The sequence below is a fragment of the Symsagittifera roscoffensis genome, chromosome 5 (genome assembly GCF_963678635.1).
Source record: "Symsagittifera roscoffensis chromosome 5, txSymRosc1.1, whole genome shotgun sequence".
NCBI lineage: Eukaryota > Metazoa > Xenacoelomorpha > Acoela > Convolutidae > Symsagittifera > Symsagittifera roscoffensis.
Window position 1 is genome coordinate 58,587,537 of NC_087066.1, and position 25,322 is coordinate 58,612,858.

Below are 25,322 nucleotides of genomic sequence, written 5' to 3' on the forward strand. Positions count from 1 at the left end.
GGATCACCAGGTAAAGTTTTTATTACGCTGGAAATCTAAAAATTAAATTCCACTTTCGAAACTAGAAATCATTCACACTTTTTCGCGCCATTTCCACGTTCGTATTTGGAGAGTGCAATTTACGTAACTTTCAGCAGATGAATTTCAATTGAACACGAAAACTGTTGAACCCGAAAACAATTGAACCCGGCAGATTAGGCTTTTCCGAGTTCCATTAAATTTTGCATCAAAAAAACTTGGGCGTAGTTGTGCGAACAACCCGTTCTTATGAAAGATATGTGAAATTATTTTTCGGTAGAATTCATAAAATTTAGAAAAGAAACGCTCAAAAAAATCAAAATTGGTTTTTTGAGGACGTTAACATTTTGTGTAAAAATATACAGTGGCCGCTTAAGCGGTGGAGCTTCCAATTACCCGTTATCTCCATTGTTTCCACAACCTCGGGAGGTTAGTTCTCGAAAATATCTAAAAAAGATTCACAAAAGGGTCAAAAAAAAAATATATTGACTAATTCGCGGGCCATAATTTAATGTGTAAAAGCGCGAAGCCGCTTCTAAAGGTGAGCTTTTCAAATCCGTTCTATTCATTGAAACCAAAATCTCAAAATTAGTGGGTTAGGTTAAAAAAAATCAAAAAACATTGGTCAAATATTAACCCCACATACTTTTTCGAAGGCTGTAGACACAGGAGTAAGGCAAAAAGAGACCAGGGGAAAATGCAGGCACACAAGAATGTAGACGGGCTTTCTATGTATTCTTCTTTTTGAAAATCAATAGAAGGTTTTTTGAAAAAAAAATTGTAAAAAGAGATAAAAATTTCCAAAAAAAATTATGTAAAAACCCAATCCAATACACTTAGACAAACAAACCATGCAAGACATTTGAAATTCAAATTAGCAACTGAGCAAAATTTACGAAGCAGAAACAAGGCCGACAATCTTTAAGCAGACACCAGTTGAGCTGATAACAAAATGCTTTTGTAATTCCCCCTGAAACTACCGTAGTAACTAGTACCACCCGGTAGTTAAATTTGAATTTTCATGAAAACCTTTTTGATAAAATTGAGCAATTTCATGAAATTGAGCATCTCATAGCAGCATCATATGAATCACTGATTTTGTTAACCTAGTTTTCAACCCAAAAAAGCCTATCTTCCGATTTGATAAAACTTACTAATCGCAAGCGTAATAATACTTCGCAAAATCATCTTCATGAAAAAAGCTGTACAAATTAATTTAAAAATGCACAATAGAATCTAATTAATAATAGAGGACAGACTGTGCTAACGTTTCTTTCGAATACCAACTGCCTCAATACTCAAATTTAAACATAGCCAACTGACAAAATCTCAACTTACGAACTTCAAAGAAAAAAATAGATACCCTTCAAGCTCATTGAAATTCTAGAACGAATTTTGTTTAGCGCTTTTTTCATAACATTAACCTAACTTGAGAAAACTGGATCACCAGGTAAAGTTTTTATTACGCTGGAAATCTAAAAATTAAATTCCACTTTCGAAACTAGAAATCATTCACACTTTTTCGCGCCATTTCCACGTTCGTATTTGGAGAGTGCAATTTACGTAACTTTCAGCAGATGAATTTCAATTGGACTCAAAAAGTGCATACATACCTAAGTGCATTCATAGATGCATCAATATGTATCAATGCACATCTGTAGTTATTACAGAATTTTATGCATTTTAAAATCAGCAAGACCTATATAAGAGTCTGCACTACGTTCATTACTCTTAATAACATTAACCAATTTGAGAAACCTGGATCAATAGTTGAAGTGTTTATTCCGCTGGAAATTTAAATTCCACTTTGGAAAATAGAAATCGTTAGTTTTTTCGCGCTATTCCACGTTCGTATTTGGAGAGTGCTATTTACGCAACTTTCAGCAGATGAAATTCAATTGAACTCAAAAAGTGCATATATACCGAACTGCACTCATAAATGCATCAATATTTATGAATGCACATCTGTAGCTATTAGAGCATTTTAAGATTTTCTCCTAAAAAAAATTTAAAAAAATCACCATGACCTATATAAGAGTCTTCACTACGTTCATTACTCTTAATAAAATTGTACACTAGATCATCCACAATCAGTTTTGTAACAGCAAACATAGATACATCCATAAAGTGTTCTTTATCTCTCGCACTATTTTTTGCCTCATAGGCAAACATTTACCTGGTCAGTTGGCTGAAGTCCACGCATTTACCAGCCAACAATGAATGCGTTTTTATTAGGAAAAACGCATGCTATTAAATCGTTGAAGAGAGTAAAGTAAATAGAATTGATCAAATGAAGTTTCGATTTAGGAAGAAGACAGACTACTCTTATAACATAATAATGGCTTTTGTAAAATATTGGGTTCTTAATGGTTTGATTTGTTAGTCAAAACTTAATTAAAAGCTGTCAAATTTCTACACGCTTATTGTTAAAAATTCTCACCGACTTGAAATTGATGAACAGCATAGTATCTTTTGTAATCATTAGACCAGCGTAAAAGACGCTTTTCACTAGATAAGGCGAGGACATGAACTTTAAAATTCCTTCAAAAACTTAACCTCCCCATCCCTTTTCAGCTCCTAAATGGCCAGAGACAACAAATAATGACGGAAAAGACCTCAACCTAAAACATGCCCCAGCTGTCTCGTCAAGTTTGTGAGGTAAATACCACGCCCTCTAACAAAACACATGCTACTAAATCGCTTGCCAAAAACAAAATTTGTGTCTTAAAAAGAAACTGAGTTAAGCAAATAATAACTCCCTATTATAAGACACCTGATCGAACAATTGAATAAATTAGAATTCATAAGATATCTCAGCAATTTTAAATACTATTTGTGTTTAAAACGTTAGTGGCCAAGTCAGGGCAAGACTGATAATTAGTTGTTAGGGAAGAAAACGGTGAGTCAGCAGGATATTAAGCGAAAGTAAGAACTTTATATCAACTTTTTTCTGAAAATTTTGCCAAACGTACGTATAGTTTAAAACATCTTCGCTGAAGCTCATTTTTAGAAACATAATTAAACTGCAGTTGTACAATTCGCACACAGAGGCGAAGCGGAGCTTCGCATCACTTGCGATACAACACAAACAAAAAAAAACATTAGAAGTACAAAAAATGAATGTTGAAAAAACTAGGTCTACTAAAATTTTTCGATGAAATTTCGATCTAGGCAAACATGCCAAACAAAACATTTGAGTTTTAAATTAGCAATGGAACAAAACTGTCGAAGCGAAACAAAACTTCCAATTTTTCAGCAGACACCAGTTGAGCCAAAAAATGATTTTGTAACAAAGTTTCCAAAAAACACAATGAACATCACTTGCAACTACAATGAACATAGCCAACTGGCAGTTGGAAAAGAGAAAAAACGGAAGAAAAACTGACTTATGTTATAAAAAAAAATCTCAACCTTCGAATTTCGAAGAAAACAATAGATGGCCTTAAACCTCTTTGAATTTATAGAACAATTTAAAATTAGCTCTTTTTCGATAACGCAATCCCAATTTGAGAAAACTGGATCATTGGGTAAGGTGTTTATTTCGCTGGGAAATCTGATAATTAAATTATATTCTCAAAATTCGAAGTCGATCACGTTTTTCGTAATTTTTACATTCGATAGTGGAGTTTGCCATCCTTTTACCAAAGGAAACATAAAAAGAAATAAAAAATCAATCCGCAAGAAAGTTAATTGGAGCTTGAACAAAAAAACAAAACAAATCATCGCGACCTATATAAGAGTCTGAACAACGTTCATGGAATTAGAAAAGCTGGCATAGTCCCGGATTCAAACACTTGATCCTTCGCGACATAGCTCCGCTCCTAACCACCACACTACTGGACCCACATTTGCAAAAAAAACACCTTCATTAATAAAGCAAGCTATCAAATGATTTAAAAGATTCTGTTAAACTAGTTAATAACTAGAAAAAAGTCCATATTCTAGTTCGATAATCGCAATCGTAAAAATATTTTTTGAAAAAAAGTTTTTTTTTTCAGAAAAAAGCTCTTTCAAAATTTTATATCGGACAAAAATTTGCAAAATCTAAAGAAACTAAAGAAAACTTAAAATGAAGAACAAAAGTTGAAAATTAAAACATTAAGAACAAACTGCCTACAAAAACTCATGAAGTTTTGTAGCGAACAGTCGCCATTGCTTAATAATCTATATGGCCGCAAAGGCAAATTCAGAAAAACAAAATACACTTTAAAAACAATTTTAAGTTCAAACTTTTAATTTCAGCCTTATAAACACAAACTCAAACAAGGAATTAAGAATAAAGTGAAAGAAACCGGAATGTTTTTAGTTTAAACTACTCAAAACATGACCAAGCACTCTTATTAAAAAAAACTCTTTGCTTCTGAAGTAGCATATTGATGAAATACTTGACCATTGGAGACAATTGAAGCATTGTAATGATCCAAAAGTGACGTATTCATGCAAAAATTTTTAATGCGAGCGCAATAGTCAAAACCCAATAGTAGATTTCTCACACGAATCGCTACGAAAATTCGTGACGAGTTTTAAAAAAATGACATTTTCTTTTAAAAAAAAAAAACCAGTAGTTGTACATGAAAATATACTATGCTAGCATAAACATGAAATTGTAATTTCATTGTAGATGAAATTATACTAAAGAGATTTCCCTTTCCCCTCAAAATTTTTGAAGACTAAATTTCTTTAAGCTGGCGGTTTTTGAATAGTTTTCGTACTCTTGTACGTGGAAGAATGGTTTCTGAATACTACAGCTTCCGTGTTATTTTTTGAATTCCTTGCCCATCTCCCGAAGTAAAAAGCTTAGCTATAACTTTTGTTAGTATCCTTGAGTACTTTCATTGAAAAAAAAATACAATTCTTTCAATCAAACTTGAGCCGGGTTTCAACAGATAAGGAGCCGAACAAAGAGTTCAAAAAATTATATAAATTTCAGACGACCTCTAAGCTGAAAATCGGAATGTTTTCCGTTGAAAAAAAATTGCCTAAACTTGTACCAATTAAAACAATCGATGATTATACCTTGATGTACATCTACAGCAGATTTTATATCAAATTAGAAGGCACTAAAGAAATTCAAAAAAAGTTGCTATCGGGAAAAATTCGTCAAAACTCTGATCACTAAAACAAAAATCCGTATCAGTAAAACTAACAAAGCTAAATTTTAGACAAATTACAAACATTCGACATTTAATGAAAAAACTGTCCTAACCTTATCAAATAAAAACGTGGCCAACACACAGTTGGAAAAGAGTCAATGAACGCAAGTAAACAGATAAAAAAATTCAAACTTCTTTTATGAAAAAACCTCAACATTCGAATTTCGTTGAAAAAATGTCCTTAAAGCTCTTTGAAATTCAATGACAATTTATGACTGACTATTTTTTGATAAAATTGACCCAATTGGATCAATAGGTGATATTTTTATTTTGCTGGGTAATCTGATAATTAAATTCTACCTTCGAAATTAGTCGAACCGCGAAAATGTAAATTAGAGCCTGAACAATTTTAACTTATTTTTGAAAAATACGAAACGACGTTCATTGACTCTTAAAAAATTATAAGTTCTAACACACTGCATAACGTTTAGTGGCTAACGGATTCATTCACGGAAGAGTTTCTCAGAGTTCTTAATAAGAGCCTACTTGATATACAATAAGTAACAACCACACCCCGCACACACGCACGAAAAAGATGAAGGGTGTCCTGTACATGCATAAATCAATTTAAGCAATCTAACTGACAGATAGAGTTTACAAACGCGAATTAGCACTAATTTATTAAGAGAAAAATTTCATTAAGAAAGAGTCAGTTCTCGAAAGTCGTCAGTTTTCATATCATAACAAGTTTGCTTGCTTATGAACTAAAAAGACGTTAGACATCTCAAAGCTTACTAAATTAGAGACTTTGCCGCCCATGGAGACGACCTTTTTGCAGACGGGCCCGGCCTTGAACCAATTTTAGATATTCATAAGAATACAAACCAGCCGAGAGCTTTATATTTAGTAAGTATGAAAATATTTCTATGTTACTAGTGGATAAGTCGTTTTAATCTTTTTTGACTATTGCAGCCATTTTACGCATGATAGATCATTTCCACTGGTTTATATAGAAGCTGAATATATGACATGTTCTGTACGGTGTTACAAGCACAACTACAGACAAGGGAAGCCATGTTATCAATCAACACAAGTCAAGCTAAGAAAATGAAAATTGAGACGAAGGACACTCTTTTACCAGACCGTCCAGGCCTTTTACCAGACCAATAAGATAATAGTCTTACTTGGGACGAGTCGGAAGTGAGGGTCACTTTATTTCCTATAACACTTTTTCCACCGAAATTCTTACCTTGCAGGAATTCGGTAAAGAGAAAAGGCTTTTTTGAGCAATTTTGACACACACACACAGGCGAAGTGAAGCTTCGCATCACTTGCAAAACATATGTCAAAATAAAAATTTCAAAAAAAACTACTCACGAAAATTGCATTCAGGTAAAAAAAGAAATTGATGCAGATAAAAAAGTGTCTTGTCAATTTGAAACTTAATATGTTTCGCACAATTCAAATTAAAGATTACTAAATCAAAGTCATCACACGCCGATCTGATGGTGAATATTCGAAACGAAAATAGATACAAGAGACAAAATCCCATTCATTCTCAGTTTATATCCTGAATGATGCTATCTATTTACTTCAGTATCAAGATCAAGGTTAACTGGTACTAATAATAATTTTATTTTCAAGCCAGAAGTTTATACCATACTCTCTACAAAACTACGTTTACAATTTAAATTCGGCTTGGGAGAATACCAAAAGGGCATCAGATTGTCGAGTGGTATCTCCATGAGGAAAATCTATTCGCCTATTTTACTTATTTAGATCATGTACTTAAAAAATTACTTAAAAATTAGGAAACAAATCTGAGAACCAACAAAAAATTCATTTTTAAGGAGTGATTTACTTAAAAAGTGCTCATTGTCACAAATATTGATGTCTCTTTTTTAAAAACAACGAGTCCAAAAAGTCATTGGTAATTGTTAACGCTTCAAGAAGAAAATCTTTATCTAACTTTAATTCAATTTTCTTTTTTTTTTGCTCTGGCAGTGAGCTTATTTGGGTTTTCCCCACTTGTATTGCCGGTGTTGAAGGTATCTGTTATCTCCTGTTTACTTATAGATTCAGGATCTGTTATCTCATGTGCTAATAAAACCTGCTATAGCAATAAAAACCTGTTATAACCTGTTCTCTCATGCATTTTTTCTCCGTCAAGTTGAAAAAATTCACAAAAATGAGCGAAAACGTTGCTACAAAGCCAATAGTTGGTTGAAAAACAGGAAGGAATTCAACGAAACCAAAAAAAAATGATTGCACAGTTTTTAAACATTTTTCAACTTTCTAAATTCAAGAAATGTTCAAGATTGGCACTTTTTCCTTAAACTTATCCTATTTAGAGAAAACTGGTTTAATAACTTTTTGAGTCCGCTTTAAATTCAAAATATGACACAGAGGCAAATTTTCACTTCGCATAAACAAGCACAAAACTGAATGAATGAATCTTTGTCTCTACATAATTTCTTAAGTGACGCACACCAATTATGAGTCTAAATAATTGCTAAGCGACGCAAGCCAATTACGCAGCATTAGCAGTACCAGACAATTTGAAAAAATAATTTCACCAACTAACATGCCTCAAGTTATAGAGACATGTTAGTAGGCATTCTTCCCAACCACAACGCAGATCCATGATACCTTGAAGCTAAAGTGCTATTTGAAGTATAATATTCTTAGCATTAGCTGTATTTAATAGCTGGTTATTGATATTATGCACATACTGCACTAAAATAACACTTTCAAAAAAAAAACACTAATATTTGCGACTTAAGTAGGAATAAAAGAGAGTTCATACTCTCACACAAGCTTTGCTTGTGTAAAAATACCTTTCTGAAAAAAAAGAAGCCAATGAACTGAAACATACACAGTCGAATGGCAAAAAATCAAATTTGAGCGTGAACAAAACATAAGACGTTTTCTTGAAAAAAAAACGCAAAAAAAAATATCAGGACCTGTATAACTGATAATCACTTCGTTCTTCTTTAACACTTCAAAACATTTTGATACAGTATTTTCAAAAATTATAATATTTCATATCAAACAGGTCACAGTTATGAAAACTCCAATATTGAAACTAAATATCCAATTTTCGCTCTTGAATTTATCGAAAAGAAGTTAGGTCACAGCAGCAGCTACAAAACAATTAGGTGAACAAACACTATGACAGAAAAAACGTCAAATAAACTGACAACAGCTAGGCGATTGCTCATTAAGCCCAAAAAACAATTTGAGCGGAAATTAGTCATTTTTAGTAAAAATTTATGGACGCAGCTATGTCTGGAGAGTATTCATGCCAAAATAAACGAGATAACTTGTTAACAGAAAAGTCTAATATATCGCATACACAACCGAAATCACCTCTGTTGGAAAAGCTTTCAAAACCAATTACCGAGCGGCAACTAAGCCGCGGAAACTTGGGTAGACGCCAGCTGAGCCGAGAACAAAATGAAGCCAGATGTTGAGATACAAAATTTTGAAATTAAATTAAGAACATAGCCAAGGAATGCAAGTAAACAGAAAAAAATACTGACTTGTTGTGTGAAAAAATCTCAATTTTCGAACTTCCTAGAAAAAATACATGCCCTTGAAGCTCTTCGAATTTCAATAACAATTTATGACTACTTTTTGCTAAAATTAACCCAATTTCAGAAAACTGAATCAATAGGTATCAAAACTGTTATTTCGCTGGGAAAACGATCTAAACTTTTATGTCGCTGGAAATCTGATAATTAATTTCCCGTTAATTAGAAGCCAATCACGTTTTTTCGTGACCTTTACATTTTTGCTGTTCGATAGTGGCGTTTGCTCTCACTTTTAAAAAAATGAACTTCACTTAACAAAAAGTCAAAAGACGAAAAACGTCTCAACTTTTAAATTTCAAAGAAAAAACAGATGAAAAAACAGATGCCCTTAAATCTCATTGAAAACAATTTATGACTGGCGATGAAATTAACCCAATTTAAGAAAACTGGATCAATAGGTAAAATTTATTCCGCTGGGTTTTCTGATAAATCAATTGCACTTTCGAAACTAGAAGTCGATCAAATTTTTTGCGACCATTACAGCTTTGTGGAGTTGTAATTTGCATTCCTTTTACACAGAGGCGAAGCTTCGCTTCGCAAAACACAAGCAAGAACACGACAAAAAGCAGCTCTATCAAAAGCAAATAAAAAAGTAGAAATAAGCATCGAATTACTGAAAGTTCGGCTACGATTCGATCAGCGACCTAGAGATTGAGTCTCACGTACTAACCACTCAGCCGCGGACGCCTAATAAACCCCAAGCACTAAACACAAACAAAGTAGAGAACAGATGCTATGAAATTTCCGAGGCCACAGACAGTGATTATAACAAAGGTACCACCAAATAAGTGAACACTTTCAATGAGAACTGTTATTTGGGAGCTAGGTTAGAAAAAAAAGAAGGTTCGTACTAATACACCAACGCCCCCTAGTGTTAACAAAAGAAACGAACTGAATTTGAAAATAAAACCAAGTCGAAAAATGAATTCGAGCCTGAACAAACTTTAAGACTCTTCCTGAAAAAGAAAGAAAAAAATCATCGCGACCTATATAAGAGTCTGAACTACGTTCATGGACTTTTACTATGATACAAATTAATCAGAGTTGATTAACTTATAAATTATATCATTACTTTCAATTATAATTAAAACTGCTTCATTAAAACAAATATTAGCGCTTTGAACAGGGGCGGGGGGCGGACACCTCCCCTCAGGGATTCGAACCCCTGCCGACTCAAAGGGTCCCCCTCTGAAACATCCATTTTTGGTGAAGGACCCTACAAATTTTCTTAAGGCGCCCATATACACTAACTTTGAGGGGGGAGCGCGCGCGGAGAAACTAAATTCCATGCTTGGACAGTAAGCCGACAAAAACAAGTAGCCAAACGATAGTCCGACAGTTCATGTTTTTTAAAACAATTTAATTTCCACGCATCGAAAAAAAGTACGACCACGAATTGAACCATAAAGAGGTCTAGAAAAGAGAGGGGCCCGAATCATGCTGATGTTCCATATTAAAGGAAGGTAAAATTCTGGCAGAAACTTCAAAAAAATGTCCCGCCGAGGATCGAACCTCCACACCTTATGTTCCGAAGTCGCATGCTTTGACGCTAGACCAAGTGAAAAGGAACTTTAATGGTTTCGTTCTAGACAAGTCGACTAGCTCGTTTCCGTAACAACTCACTTGTTTTCACAAGTGAAATTAAGATTCAGAAGACAAAAATGCACTTCGTATTATATTAGGGTAGCTGGTGAAGGTTTTATTTTGTGTAATCTCTCATATAACGTATAGCGTGTACAATTTACTGGTGATGTGAGTTTCCAATGTAAAGGCGTTTGCAGTTGTAGCCTGGTAAAAGGTCGGTCTGGTAAACGACCTACCCCCCTTGAAACATCAAACCTTTTACACTAAAACGATGAAGTAGATAGCAAGTGTTGCATGTTTACGGAGTGGTTTGTGGTCAAAACAAGCACAGAATTATGAGTCCATTGCAATAACAGTCAGTTTACACTATTAACTACGTTTAATTAACACTTCCAGAGGGTAATTTGAGTTATGGCAACCCTTCATTGAATAAATGTTAACCATAACTCCATGCCAGAGGATACGACAGAGACTTAATGAGGGTGAACATACTACAAAAAGCCATAATGACCAATCGAATATAAATGTATATTTCAAATCAAACCTGTAACACCATTCATAAACGTGTAAGGTATAAGAATCAGGATACACACACACTAAGGATCGGTTAATGGTCCGGCTTCTCATGATTATACCTGCCTTGAGGAGTAGAGCAGACGATTTTTTTCCATTTGTTAAACAAATGCCCTGGCTTCAAGATTATCCCACTTTTTTCCGGGAAAAACGGGATAAAAAATGATTACATGTGAAAATAAGTCGTGAACAATCTCGCCCCCAAATTCATTTAAGGAGATGAACATTGGCTTGCTTATAAAACTATTGAATCTTAACTATTACCCTTATGGAACCAAGTAACAGATTACCACCCCTATGGTAAAAAATTCGATGGATAAGCGTTTGTGAATTTCGTACCTTAAACTTGAACGCTTTGTCGCACATACCGTCTTTTCAAAAGCAAAATGCCTTCAAAGGTGATCAAACCGGCTGGTACACCCAATCAGTAAATTTACAGCCGAAACAGTTTCCGCTGTAACATTCGGCAGCGGAAACAGCCGAATTTTACGAAGGTGTATTGGTCACTCTTATAAAAAGACTAAGTATTGATCAATAGAGACGCATCATACCTTTACCTTTTTTCGAAAACAGTCAAAACTCAATTCTGACTTTTACCCGAATCAACTTTACCTGTCGTAGTTCGTTTGTTTTTAATCAACCAAGAAACCAACATAATTGTTGCGTCATTTGGGTTATCTGCTCCAGTGCTTTTGTACAGGCAGAAAAGCGCAGGTTATTAACCAAACTTTCGGCACTTGACCACTGCACTGGAGAGGGGGGGGGGGGGGGCTTTGCGAGGATAATTATACGACGTTTTTGTTTCTCTACATACCAATTCTGAGCAGTATTCATTATCATTTGACGCCAATGATTCGAATTAATCGAGGATAGCTCCGTTTTTCAACTCACCTTGAAAAATATAGCGAAAGCGATTTTAGCTCACAGCTCTTTTATTTCGATCTATCTTCAGAACAGATAAGTCTGCTTCAGTCTACGCGCAGACTTCGCAGAGACCGAAAGAGCTATCGATACTTTCGCTCTGTTTTCTAACAAAAACGCAACAAACAATAAAACCTCCTATCTGAAAATATATCGCTTACGAATCTCAAAACATTTGAATTAATATCGCGTCTTAATTCAATAAAACCATGAGTGTCCTTTTTAAATTGTCTTACTCTAGAATTTACAGAACTGAGCTTCAACTATACCTGATTTAATTTTCGCCCAGTAGCGTCAAACTGACTTCGGACTTCCTCCACTTGTTCCTTTCCAGAGATTTTCCTCTCGTTTGTACTCCTCCTCTCCTTTTCTTCTGCATTCCCACCTTTTTCAAGCTTGTCTTTATCTTCGCGGTCAAACTTTTTGCTCATAACAATTCTAAAAAAGATAACTAATAAAACTTGTTACTCGTTGATTACACGGCCCGATTCCACCAAATTTGAACGAAGGTGCTCAAAGAAAAATTGAATCTGTTCGTTCTAAATACCCAATTGACTTGAACAAAAAACATAACCAACAGAACGCAAGGAAATAAAACTTCGAATTTCAAAGACAAAATGAATGGCCATAGAGCTCTTTAAAGTTTTAGAACAAACTATCATAAACTTCACGAAAACAGTTTAATAAAATAACCCAATTTGAGAAAACTGGATCATAGGGTAAAAAAATTTTGTTCCGCCGCGATATCTAAAAATAAAATCCTCTTTCGAAACTAGAAAGTCGATCACGTTTTTCCGTGACCATTACACTTTTGCTGTTCGATAGTGGAGTCTTTTACCTAGAAGCCACGTGAACTCATCGAAACCAAAATTTGTGAAGCCAATTAACATTACCCCGATAAAAAAGCCACTATTCACATAGCAAAATAATTTAATAATTCGTAGAGAAATAAAGTTTAGGCTCTAAAGTTTGAATAAGTTTTTACCGAATAAGGTAGCATTGATACTATTTCATAAGCTAATTCTTTTAGACTAATCCCTTAGATTGTCACTTTACCATGCAAACACTATTTTTCCGTCTGTTTGCAAGCAATAAATTGTTTTTAATTTCTGTAGACTAATTTTGATGCCAAAAACAATGAAAATTTATCAAGCTGATTTTGCGAATTTTTTATATATGCCCGAAAAATGCCTTAGAAAATCTTCTTTCTAAACTGAATTAAGGACAGAGGCCAAAACACATAAAAAGTCGAAAAAAAAAATCTAATGAAACTTGAAAAATGAATGCCCTCTACGGGAATTAACCCACAGTCCTCTGATGTTCATGTTAATGCCATTGAAGCTTATAGGAACCAAAGAGATGCGGCAGAAGGGAGCTTCAAATTTCACAAAAGCACAAACTTTGAATATAAAAATTTAGAATGTAATAAACTTAAGTCAACCAAACCATTTTGCATGTAATTAAATGAAAAGTATAAAGCCAAGTTGTGTATTAATTTTGATCTAGCGAAATTTACTCAAGATCTAGCGGAAAATATTGAGTTTGAAAACTTTTGAAATGGATTTTATAATGCTATTGTTATATGCAACAAATGACTTTTTTCGGTTCATTTGATGAATTAAAAAAGCATCAACTGCGTTAACATGAAACAAATCAAAGTTCAAAGAACATGGTATTATGATGCCTTCTGCCTTAAAACTGTCTCAAAATAGCACTTTCACATTAGCAAAAAGCCACCAAAAGTAGCACTTTTATTTGTGACTTAAAATGGAAAAAAGCTGCATCGTACTATCACACTATGCTTCGCTTGTATAATCAGAGCCATTTCTGTGTCAATGCTACCCAATTTGCTATGTCATTGTAAGCTGAAACTCCTCTCGGTCATTTACACTCAAAATTGTGATTTAATCCATTCGCTTTGTTCCCTCGAAAAGTTCAGCTTTGATTTTGCCGGTAAAATAAACGTGAAATCATTCACTGGTAACTTTATTCGTTTTCGGGGAAAAACTGGAGCTTTGCATAATCGAACTTTTTTCAAAACTTTTTAAAATTTTATTGCATAATTATTAATCAAAAACCGTCTAAATCAGTTAAATACTTCACAGAAATTTACAGCACAAAACATAGCTAAAAGACAGTTGGTAAAAAATCAATGAACGCAAACAGAAAAAATACTGACTTGTTTTTTTTGTAAATATCTCATCTACCTGAAAAAAAAATAGATGCCCTTGAAGCTCTTTGAAATTCTAGAACATTTTATGATTGGCGCTTTTTTGAAAAAAAAAACCCAATATGAGAGAACTTGATGAATCAGTAAGCTTTCTATTTTGGTGGGAAATCTGAAAAGTAAATTTCAATATCGAAACTAAACGTCGATCACGTTGTTCGCGACCTTTTTGCTGTTCAAAAGTGGATTTTACCTTCCTTTAAACTAAGGAAATTAACTGAACTAACAAAGAAATCAAAAGACAAACCACGAAAAAGTAAATTTGAGCCCAAACATTTTCAGACTTTTCCTGAAAAAAAAACGAAAAAAAAAAATCATCGCGATCTATATAAAAGTCTGCACTTCGTTCGTTGACTCTTTATAGAATATGATCCATCTAAACCGTATTCCATCTAAACTGCTATTTCACTTTAAATCAATTGGATCAAATATACGCCGAGTCTAATCAATACACAAATTATAAACAGAAATTACAGAGAAGACATTGGGTCTTTTGTTAGTACCCCCAAAATCTCAGATCATCAAAAATGCTCAGATTGTGAATCAAATAAATAATTATTCAATCAGATATGGCTAGTTCTATTGATTTAAAAAATGAAGTCACAGAAATTGTTTCTCCCAAATTTCGTCCGATTATAACTCGTTTTTACGAGAAAAAAAGTCTAAATGATCTCAGGCGGTACCAAACTAATTTTTTCTTTATTTTGACTTTCTGAGTGTGCTATCTGGTTTTAAATTCAAGTTTAAATACTGTTTTAGTCAATTGGTGATCAAATAACTTTGGATAAAAATTTCACGACTTTGGGGAAACTGGTAGAAAAGACCACTGTTAAGTAGTTCTGCTTTTAAAAATTATTACACGATATACAAATGTCTCGATTTCGCATTAAATGATCTGCAAAAAGCTCCAACAAATTACAAATAAGATCCTTGCATGTCGTGTTCGCTGCTGGAGGAAGTCATGGCTGACTTGTGACTCATTGAGTTCCGATTGACCCCGTCTGAACTGACATGAGTTGTGAGCAGGTTGCCGCCGCTATACGTGCCCATGGCCACGTTGTTCCGATTCACTCGGTCTGTAAAACAAGTTCACTCTCCAACTGATCAGTGTTGTAAATAATTAGGATCATGTTAACTACCCCCCACCCCCTAATTCGATTTTCAGAAATTCAACTTTGGCGTCACATTTTCAATAGCTTAAAACAGTTTTCAGAAAATATATATATTTAAAACTATATTATTATATTAAGGTATTATATAAATAGTGAGCAATAAAATTCAGAACGCGTAATAATGAAAACCCACTTAATTGTTGACATTTTTGAAATGGTTGTCAAAAATAATATATGCATAGGGGATGGGGGGGGGGATAATTAACAAGGTCCAGAGGGGGGGGGGGGGGGGGGGGATAGTTAACAAGATCCAATAATTGTATCAAAGAAGAATCTGATTCAACTAGACTAACGCCGACCCCTACAATTTAACGCTTTCAGTTTTTTCAGACAAACTTTCCCAAATCTTCCAGAAGTTCATTTTCTCCGAAAAATTACCAGCCCAAAAAGCCTGACTCAAAAACTCTGCCTCCGTAAAAATTCAGTAGTCATGGGTGATTTAATGGGGATCCGCAGGAGTAGGTTTAGACTGCAGGCAGGGGCGGATTTAGGGGGGGGGGGGGGCGGACGCCTCCCCCTCAGGGATTCGACCCCCTGCCGACCCAAAGGGTCCCCCCTTTGATACTTTTTCAGAAATCCATTTTTGGCCGACCGACCCTAAAATTTTTTTAAAGGCGCCTTCGGCGCCAATTTATACTAACTTTGAGGGGGAGCGCGCGCCAAAAAAAACGCGATTTTTTTGTAAAATTTTTTCAAAAAGTGCCCAAAAACGGCTTTTTTGATTGTTTTTTCAAAAATTTGCCTGCGGCGCAGAAAATTTAGCCAAAATAGGGGCAAAACAGAGCTTTGGCAGAGCTCGAAAAATCAATTTGGTTGACCTAAAAAAAAAAAAAAGGTCGTCAAAATTTTGGAAAAAATTTTTTTTGAAAATCCGCCCCCCCCCCCTCGAGAAAATCCTAGATCCGCCCCTGACTGCAGGGGTCGGGGGTTTGTTGTCTCGGTAGAAAAGTAAATTGTGAAAAGTTTCCTTTCCCTGACCTATCGTATCCTAATATTCCCACGTCCACTGCAGATTATCTCTCAGATCTACTTAACAATTGCCCCCCCCCCCCCCTTTAAAAAAAAGGGGGACGCAATTGTTAAGTAGATTAAAATAACGCATTTTCGACCAATCAGATTGCAGCAAAATTCGAATTTCTATCTCTCTTTATACCATGCTGTAGCGGAGTGCCTGCGACAATCCCCGAAAGAGTTATTTTTGTGAAATGCATTCTGACACAACAATGAAACCTAATTTAAAAGAAACGTTTCCATGTCGTTTTCTGCACTCCATTCAATTTAATTTGACCGATGCATCCGTAGGAGCATCGGGCCCAAAAATACATCTTAGTCAATACACTTAACATATATGATAATAATCATACAAAACACATACACAATAACTTTCACGCAGCAAAATATTGTATTCTGAGGAAGACATTTAAACAACATTTAACTTTAATTACAAGTTTACCCATTTCCGAAAAGGATAAAAAAAATTGTCTACTCCTGTTAGTAAACATCGAAGCTTAAACTTCAGCTATCAGCTTTTCCATTATTCCTTCTCTCTTCGTAAGAGCTTGAAAAGACTACATTATAATCATTGCGCTGATAAGTATATAATGCGTACAAGTTTCTGTTTGCAAGCAATCAGCTTGGTTCGTATTCACAGCGCCGAAAATTAAAAGCTATTGACAACGTCGAATTTTTTTTTTGTTTCAAATTACAAACAATTGTTTGCATATAATTATCTGCGGCAAATTTCCGACATCACAGTCTAGTATTCGTTCAAACTCCGGGCTCCTCTTCGTTGAAACTGCTTGACCACCTCGATTTGGTAAAATGTCCGTTTTGTATTTCTCAGAAATGTATTTAAACAATCATTTTGCGTTGTGCATAGCTATTAAATGTTCGGCGCAGTGAATAGGTGTTTAATTTTTGGCGTTGTGAATAGCTTTATAATTTTCGGCGTTGTGAATAATCGGCGCTGTGGGAATACACCCTCAGCTTACAAAATATTACTTCAAAAGCTTTAGTTTAGTGGGATTTAGACCAAAACTGAGTGGCTTCTATTTTCCAAAAGGCCCTTCTTTGGTTTTACAACCTTTCTGTAGTTGACCAACTTGGCGCCAATATACAGTGCTGAGTTCAATTTAATTATCCCGACACGACAAAATAAAGCTGAACATTATGTTTTTTCTCAAACTGGATTGATTTTAGTTAACATTTTTGGCTTTTTTACTCAATCAAAAATTACACCAAAACTATCAGTTGAATTGCTGATAAAACTATAACACAGTGAGCCTCTTATGTAGCCCATCGGGACATAATTAGAACTTGATTCAACTAATTTTGTAGCGAATTAATTTATGCTTGAGCATTTTACCATGGGTCAAACTTAGGACAGATTGTACTGTTGATCTCCTATGTTGATTGATTACCGTTTTTTACTCGATTACTTCGGAAAGTTTAATGGCCACAAAAGGGTTGACACGGGTTTACCACCAGTACCGAGACACAAAGTGTTTAAGAAAACGCCACAGAAATTTTATATAGGACAAAATCTGCAGCAGGTCGAAGTCCGGAAAATAAGAATTTCGTCCCCCTTTGTACTATTTTGAGATATCCATTTTTAGCTGACTGACCTTAAAAACATTTTGCTAATGGCGCCAATCTAAAATATTTTGAGGGGGGGGGGGCATAAAAACACTTTTTTTTGGTCTTTTTTCCCCAAAAATTCCTAGATCCCCCCTCTCGAGAAATAATTAGATCCGCGCCTGCATAATGGTTACATTTTAAGGGAGTGCACCTTTATTTCATACTGGTCAAAAAGTAAACAAAGACAATTATTGACCAATCAGAACGGAGATAGAAAAACAAACGCAAAAAATATGTAAAAATAATGACTTATTTCGTACAATTGTTCGATTCTGATTGATCAATACAGTATTTGTCTATTTTATGACGTGTTTAATTTATGGTTTGTCTACTTTTTGCTACGTAACCCATTTCAAGAAATTGAAATGTTGATTTGGCACAGGATAACTAACCGAAAGTATAGTACACTACCTAAAATCTTTTCGAATTTTCATGACTGACAGTTTTTTTGATTACACACCCCAATTCCAACAAACACTATGTAGTTTTTCTATTCCGCCGATCAACTTGAAAAGCAAAAAAAATATATAAAACCAAAAACAATTCTATTCTTCTCTCCATCAGCACCACTTTTGTCATAGGAGAACGCAATGTGCCTTTCGTTTGGCAAATGAATGGTACCATGAAAACAAATTCCTCCCAAATTGATTTAGGGGAGGGGTGATAAAATTCACTTGGTAATTTCGCTTTTTAGCAAACTTTTGAACGATGCGATATATTCAACCAATCAGGATGCAGTGTTTTTGAGAGAAAAGAGATAATAAGTTAAGAAAATATTTGACCGCTTATATCGCAGAAAAACTAAAGTGGAAAAAAATTTTGCAACAATTTTCTAAAAACCAATATAAAGCTAAAAACCCAATCCTATACAACATAATTCCACCTGTTTTTGTCAAACAGGAGCTCAGGGCGAACCACAATTTCTAGACTAATGTTAATAAGACATTTGACTTTTAAAATAGCAACGGAACAAATCTCACGAAGCAGAAACAAAGCCGACAATCTATGAGCAGACACCAGTTGAGCAAAAAAGATCCAATAAAAAACTTTAAAGGTTTCAAGTCCCCCCTAAAATTGCAAACAAGCAACAGCCAATTGGAAAAAAGTCAATGAACCCAATTAAACAGAAAAAACAACTGACTTGTTTTAAAAAAAGCCTCAACTTTCGAATTTCCAAGAAAAAAATAGATTCCCTGAAAGGTCTTTGAATTTCTAGAACAACTTATGATTCGCTTTTTCGATAAAAATAACCCAATTGGAGAAAACTGGATCAAAAGGTAAATTTTTTATTTTCCTTGAAAATCTGAAAAATAAATACCATTTTCGTAACTAGGAAACGATCATTTTTTCGTGACCTTTCAACTTTCGCTGTTCGAAAGGGGAGTCTTCCTTCCTTTCAACAAAGTAAATAACTGAACTTAAAAATATCAAAAATCAAACCGCGAAAAAGTAAATTTGAGCCTGATCAAATTTTAAAACTTTTGCTGAAAAAACTCATCGCGACCTATGTAAGACTCTTAATAAACCTCAATAGTAACTACCATGATATTTGCTTACGAACAGAAAAAATCCTCATTTTTATATAGTAAAATTGGCATTTTTGGGCTATCAAGCAAAAATAGGTTATCTTATACAAATTTTTGGAGATTTTAATTTTCTAGAACTTTGTGGGCCGTGTAAGAGGCTTCTTTTGATATAATTTTCTTATCAATTAAGTCGGTAGATTAAGTGTTATTTCTGATTAACTAACGTAAGCCAAAATGATATAATTTGGGGTAACACTTTGGCTCCGATTTTCGCAAAAAAAAATCACAATGATAATTCTGGTAAAATTCTAAGCAACTTTTGTTCGCTTTACTTTCTGTCTAACTTCCACGCAATTTGAGAAAAACGCGTTTAGAGATTCCAATGTTGTTCATTTAGTCCGGATAATTTATGAACATTTTTCAAATGGTGACGGGTTCTCAAATAAGCGGGAATTGGAAGGTTCATCCTGTAAGGCATTCAGCTGTAACTTACCCGACTCAGCAGCAGCAGCAAAAGAATAGGTCAAGTCCGGAGAAGGTGGGCGATCATCAGTATTACTGTCAATCATTCGGAACCCTTCATTCATTTTCAGTTTGTTCCGCAGCCTCGTTCCATCGTCCGATCCGCGCTCTATGTCCGAACCCCCGTCGGCAGCATCGGCCAATCGCTCTTCTTTTTTCTCTTCACTCTTAACTTTACGGATTTGAGCTCGTGTGTCTTGCTTTCTCGAAACTTCCAAACTCTTACTCACTGTGCTCACGTGCCCTTGATTCTGATTGTTCTTCGGCTTAGCTGAGTTTCTGCTTTGCATTGCAGTTCGACTGTGAATGCGGCGCACATTTTGTTCTGGCTTGAAGTAAATGATGAAAAGCTTTGGTCCGAATAGACAAAAGAGGGCTACTGTCGCACTTAGACTTATGCTCACACACAGAGTAGAGATTTGGATCTAAACATAAATGCATAAAGTGATCATCTAATTTCGCCAGTTCAAGCTATACATGAATTGACTTTTTTAGACTAAATATTCAAAGCCTAATAATATCGCAGAGCTAAATGAGAAAAAAGTAGTTTGTCAAGGTCAAAAAATTTAAATTGAACGCAGTAAATATATTAAATACTGAGTTTTTTAACTCAAAACACTCACGCGGAAATCCGTTTTGAGTCCAAAGTAGAGCGGAACAAAAGCGAGCCATACGATACAAGTGGTGTACATCGCGAAGCCGATGAACTTGGCTTCATTGAAGTTCTCTGGAATGTTTCTTGTCTTTACAGCGTAAACCGTGCACATAACAATGAGCAGCATATTATACACGAGTGAAATTGTGAACTTGGCCTCATCAATTTGACACTTCAGAATAACTTTGTCCATAGCCGGCGTGTATTCCAGTCTCGTTCCCGGCTGTTCGACAAGAAGCCACACCAGAGACGCGACTAATTGAACGACCACAAGCAGTGAAGTTATAACCAGCTGGGATTCAGGACTTATCCAACGCAGTCCCGCAGGGAATGTTTCTGGGCTTTGGAAAATTCGATATATTCGGTTTGTTTTTGTCAACAGCGGTGCATAGAGCATACAGAAAGATGTGCCGACCAAAATACGCTGTGCTCCACAAGCAAAACTACTGGGTCGGGCAACAAGTAGGAATGTATTAAGATAGCAGCATATGCACCCAGTGAGAATCATGAAGCATAACTCGCGTCCACTGGCTTTGACGATAGGCGTCTGGTTGTGTCGGATGAGAGTGACTGTTACGAAGGTTGTACAGACTATTCCGACAATGGAGAGCGTAACAGGAAACAACACCCAGTAGCTGTTCCATTGAATAACAGTCTCTTCTAGTTTAAAGCATTCCCTATGAACAGACCATTTTTAAATAGAAAAACATAGCCAACAGACAGTTGGAAAAATGTTAGTGAACGCAAGGAAACAAAAAAAAACAACTTTTTTTGGAAATTAAAAAAAATATTTTAAAATACTTATTTTTTTGAAATTAAAAAAAAATAAAAATTTTTATGTAATATGAGAAATCTGAAAATTATAATCCATTTTCGAAACGTTTTAATTACGCTGGAAAATCTGAACAAAAAACCATCGTTCACAATGGCCTAAACACATTTGCTGCTCGATTTGCAAACAACAAAAACTGTTTAAATGAGCTCAAAAATTCAACCTAAACCGAAAATAAGGGGAAAAATTATGCCTGAAAAAGACTAAATAACTCGGCCGCTTAAAGACCTTAAGAATGCTAGAAATTCAAGCATATCTTAAATTATTTACCAGGCAGCAGTTATTGCGCTCTAATTGAGAAGAAACGCATGCGATTAAATCGCCGAAGACAAAAATAAGAACTGATCTTACAGAGTTTCGACCAAAGAAGAAAACAGACTGATCTTATTACATAATTGTTGCTTGTATAAAAAAAGTCAGTTATTTCTGCTTTGATTTATGGATCAAAACACAGGTGACAGCTACTGATTCAAGTTTTAAACGCTTTTCGCTGATTTGAAAACGAGCACATCATCAAAGCTTTTATAAACATCGGTTCAGCGTAAAATATCAAATGAAGATGCTTCTCACAAGATAAGAACAGGATATGAATATGGAAAAAAAACTTCAAAGCACTTGGAACAACTTCACACACCAACCCCTTAAATAACTTCGCTGAATAGAAGAGATATCTGGATTCGACTCAGCGGCAATTTTTACAGACTGAGGTGAACGAGAGCTTCGCCGGCAACTAATAAGTATTATACAGAGGCGAAGCTGTGCTTCGCAAACACAAGCAACAAAGCGACGAAAAAGCAGCACTATAAAGTGAAATAAAGAAGTAGAAATAAGCCTCGAATAATTAAAACTTTTCATGTGTCGGATCCGAACCTGCGACCTTGAGTTTTGGAGCCCTAAGTCCTTCCCTCTCAACCACGGACGCTTAACATTCGACACAAACACTAGCCACAGTCAAAGTAGAAAACAGATGCTTTGAACCTTTCAATGCTACCGATCGTGTGATTACAGCAGAAAAGCCACCAAGCGAGCCTAGTGTAATGAAAAACTTCACCAGTGACAACTAAGCCGACAAAAATTGGGTAAACGCCCTTTGAGGCGAAAACGAAATTGTGCTCACAAAACTTTAGAATTACTCAAACGGACGTTGGATAACTTTTCTATGAGATACAATGAATCTAATCTATTTACCTGAAAAACTTTGTGATTGCATAAGAAATATTTGCTGAAACTTGATTAAAGGACCCTTAAACTCAACTGAGGGGGGAAACCCTGCGGTCAGCCGCTAAATTCATATTATTACCATTAGACCACTAAGTCGATATAACATAAGTAAAAACCAATTAAAGCTGTTGACGAAATAATACAATGGCTAGGAGATTTACAAACTCGGGAACCACTCCAAAACTCTTTCAATTAACATAGACAAAAATACGAGGCTTGACAGAAAGACCAACAAAATCAAGATGAAAAATAAAAACGTCAAACACATTTTCAGCAGGACTATTCAGAATTATTTAGGAATTAGTAGACAAGACGAAATTTTCTCATGCGACAATTCCATGCTAAAAAAATCACAAACACAAATATCTATAGTACCTAATTAATTTGTGTAATCAGCAGAATCGATTGGAAAAGTGCCATTGAACACGAACACTGAAAAAAATGATATCGTTCTTGTACAATTTGTTTTAGTTTCTATTGAGTTATATCCTCATTGCAGCTCATTGAATTTCGAGAAACTTTCATTATTGACACATTTCTCAGGGAACCAAACCGAGGAGACAAAACTGGGTCAAAGCGAGGCGGAGCTTCAAACCACTTGTGATACAATCGTACAAAATTAGGAATAGCCTAAAAAATTAGATATATCGAAACAAATGAAGTCCAAAAAAACTATGCCAAGACAAAAGATTGTAAAACCAGCATCGGAAAAAAGTTTATCAATTGGAAAAGAAAGTCGAAAGTACCTGAGCACAAAACCTTTTCAGCCGAAAAAATCATGCAATTAATTTTAAAAAAGTTCGAGTCACCTCCCACTCAAAACAAAAACACACGCACACAAACAATATTTTTGTTCATCAAATGACGCAATATAAGGCCACCAAGCCGATAAAATATAGGCCTAAATCATAAATACAGAATAAAGTTTTTTAATTTAGAAAAAAAAAAAGTCAGGGTTCGTTCAATTAAGAACAGCAGAAATAAATCAAAACACTAAAAGCAACTACAATGTAAAATGCGTACAGCAAAAAAAAACAATTGTACGATGTGGCAATTAAGTCGACAAAACATAAAGCCGACAAACAATAAGCCCACAATTTCTTTTTGAAACGGAACATTGCCCGTTCGAAAAAAAAACAGTTCCTGTCAGATTCAAACCCAGAACCTTTGCCGTCCCAAGCGTATTTTTTCCCATAGACCAAGTGTGTCGGAGACGCAAAAAAATGAATTCAGTGTGAAGTAAACCTAAATTTACCATTTCTAATTTTGACCATTCTGTGAACAAAGTTATTTACGTGAAAAAATGCCTAATACTCGGTTGCAATACACTTGCTGCCACAGGTGCAAGAATTCTGCTGGGATTTCGGAAAATCATAATCCATCTTACTATACAAAAATCATTCACATTTTCTTGCATCATTTGCACTTTTTTATTGGATAGCGTAATAGGCCTTCTTTTTAGCAATTGAATTAAACTTAAAGAAAAAAAAGGAAGTCAATCCGTGAAAATCAAATTTGAGCGCGAACAATTTTTAGGACCTGTTACTAAATGAGAATCCGAAAACGAAAAGACTAAATAACTGGTACTTAAGTTTGTTCATGTAAACACGAAATCAATACCCGAGCTCACGAAACATAACAGAAAGAAGGTCAATTTCTTACTTGAAATCTTCAGTGGGCCACCATCCGCGCGTACAATTCTCACAATGTCCAGTTTTGTTCAGACGCTGATTCGGAGCACACTTAGTACAGACCCAGCAGCAAACAGAATGCTCAATCTTTTGATGGCCAGCTTCGCATGGTTCACTACATTGTGACTTTGGTATGACATCCTCGAATGATGGAAACTTGAATCCCTTTGCTGGATCCAAACTATTTCCATAGAATTTCAACTCCCTCGTTTCCTCGTCCCAAACAGCCAGAGATTGATACCTAACACAAATTGAAAACTAGTTGAGCAGAGTTTCCTTATTCAGCTATTTCACAAAAATAGTTTTAATAGTGTATATTAGGAAAGGGTTAGCATTGTTATTTTCAAACAAAAAACGAATGGCTTGAAAAAATATCATCCAATGACTATTTTTTGAGAGAGATGAATGACTCTGAAACATGATGATAAAATGGAAAAGTGGATTCAAAACTGAAAGAAAGTTGTCTTTTCGCGCAAAAGTACAACGCAAAATATTCCTACCTGAGTTTTCCATCTGTTTCCTGAAGATTATAGATCTTGTACACTGCTTTCCCATCACCATTTTCATCGAAGCGAAACTTACTTTGCGGGGATGACTTATCTAAAATAATGAAAAGAGCTCAGACAATATACAATTTCGAAATTCATTAAAACGAGCATGAACACTGTTTAAAAAAAAATAACCAAAAGGTTCAAAGTATCATAGTAACCGAGGTTAGTCAGGAGTCCCTTCATCACATAGGTACTAGTTTACTTGATTGGTCCCTCAAAAATGCTGCGGGATGCAGGCTTACGAAACGTCTTTCCTTGACCGAAGCAGTGACATAGTAAAGCAGGAGACCCTGGAAGCTCTCTATATTGAAAAACTCAAACCTTCTCTGAATACCAAGAAAGAGTAGCGCAGGCGCCCCCTCGCCATCAAGCTATGATGCATCATGTTCTGTATGTGTGGATACTTTCCGTCTCAGAAAAGATTTATTGTGTTTTTTCTTTTCTTCATTTGACTGGATCTGGTGCTCTTTTCAAGCTCAATATTTTTGTGTTTTAAGATGCTGACG

At 35.1% G+C, this 25,322-nt stretch overlaps 2 protein-coding genes across 2 annotated transcripts in view; both read right to left on the bottom strand.

The window, feature by feature from the left end:
• Window positions 1-25,322, bottom strand: part of LOC134846876 (uncharacterized) — a 144,575-nt gene that overhangs the window by 13,331 nt on the left and 105,922 nt on the right. Inside the window, exon 2 of the mRNA XM_063864287.1 lies at window positions 12,052-12,220. Coding sequence (XP_063720357.1) covers window positions 12,052-12,213 — 162 coding nt within the window. The 5' untranslated portion in view covers window positions 12,214-12,220. The remainder of the gene's footprint in view (window positions 1-12,051; window positions 12,221-25,322) is intronic.
• LOC134846877 (metabotropic glutamate receptor 3-like) overlaps window positions 14,083-25,322 on the bottom strand; it is a 64,098-nt gene continuing 52,858 nt past the window's right edge. The window contains exons 4-8 of the mRNA XM_063864288.1: window positions 24,766-24,865; window positions 24,237-24,506; window positions 20,490-21,198; window positions 19,838-20,291; window positions 14,083-15,085 (exon numbers count right to left, since the gene is read on the bottom strand). Of these exons, the coding sequence (XP_063720358.1) occupies window positions 14,925-15,085; window positions 19,838-20,291; window positions 20,490-21,198; window positions 24,237-24,506; window positions 24,766-24,865 (1,694 nt within the window). The 3' untranslated portion in view covers window positions 14,083-14,924. The remainder of the gene's footprint in view (window positions 15,086-19,837; window positions 20,292-20,489; window positions 21,199-24,236; window positions 24,507-24,765; window positions 24,866-25,322) is intronic.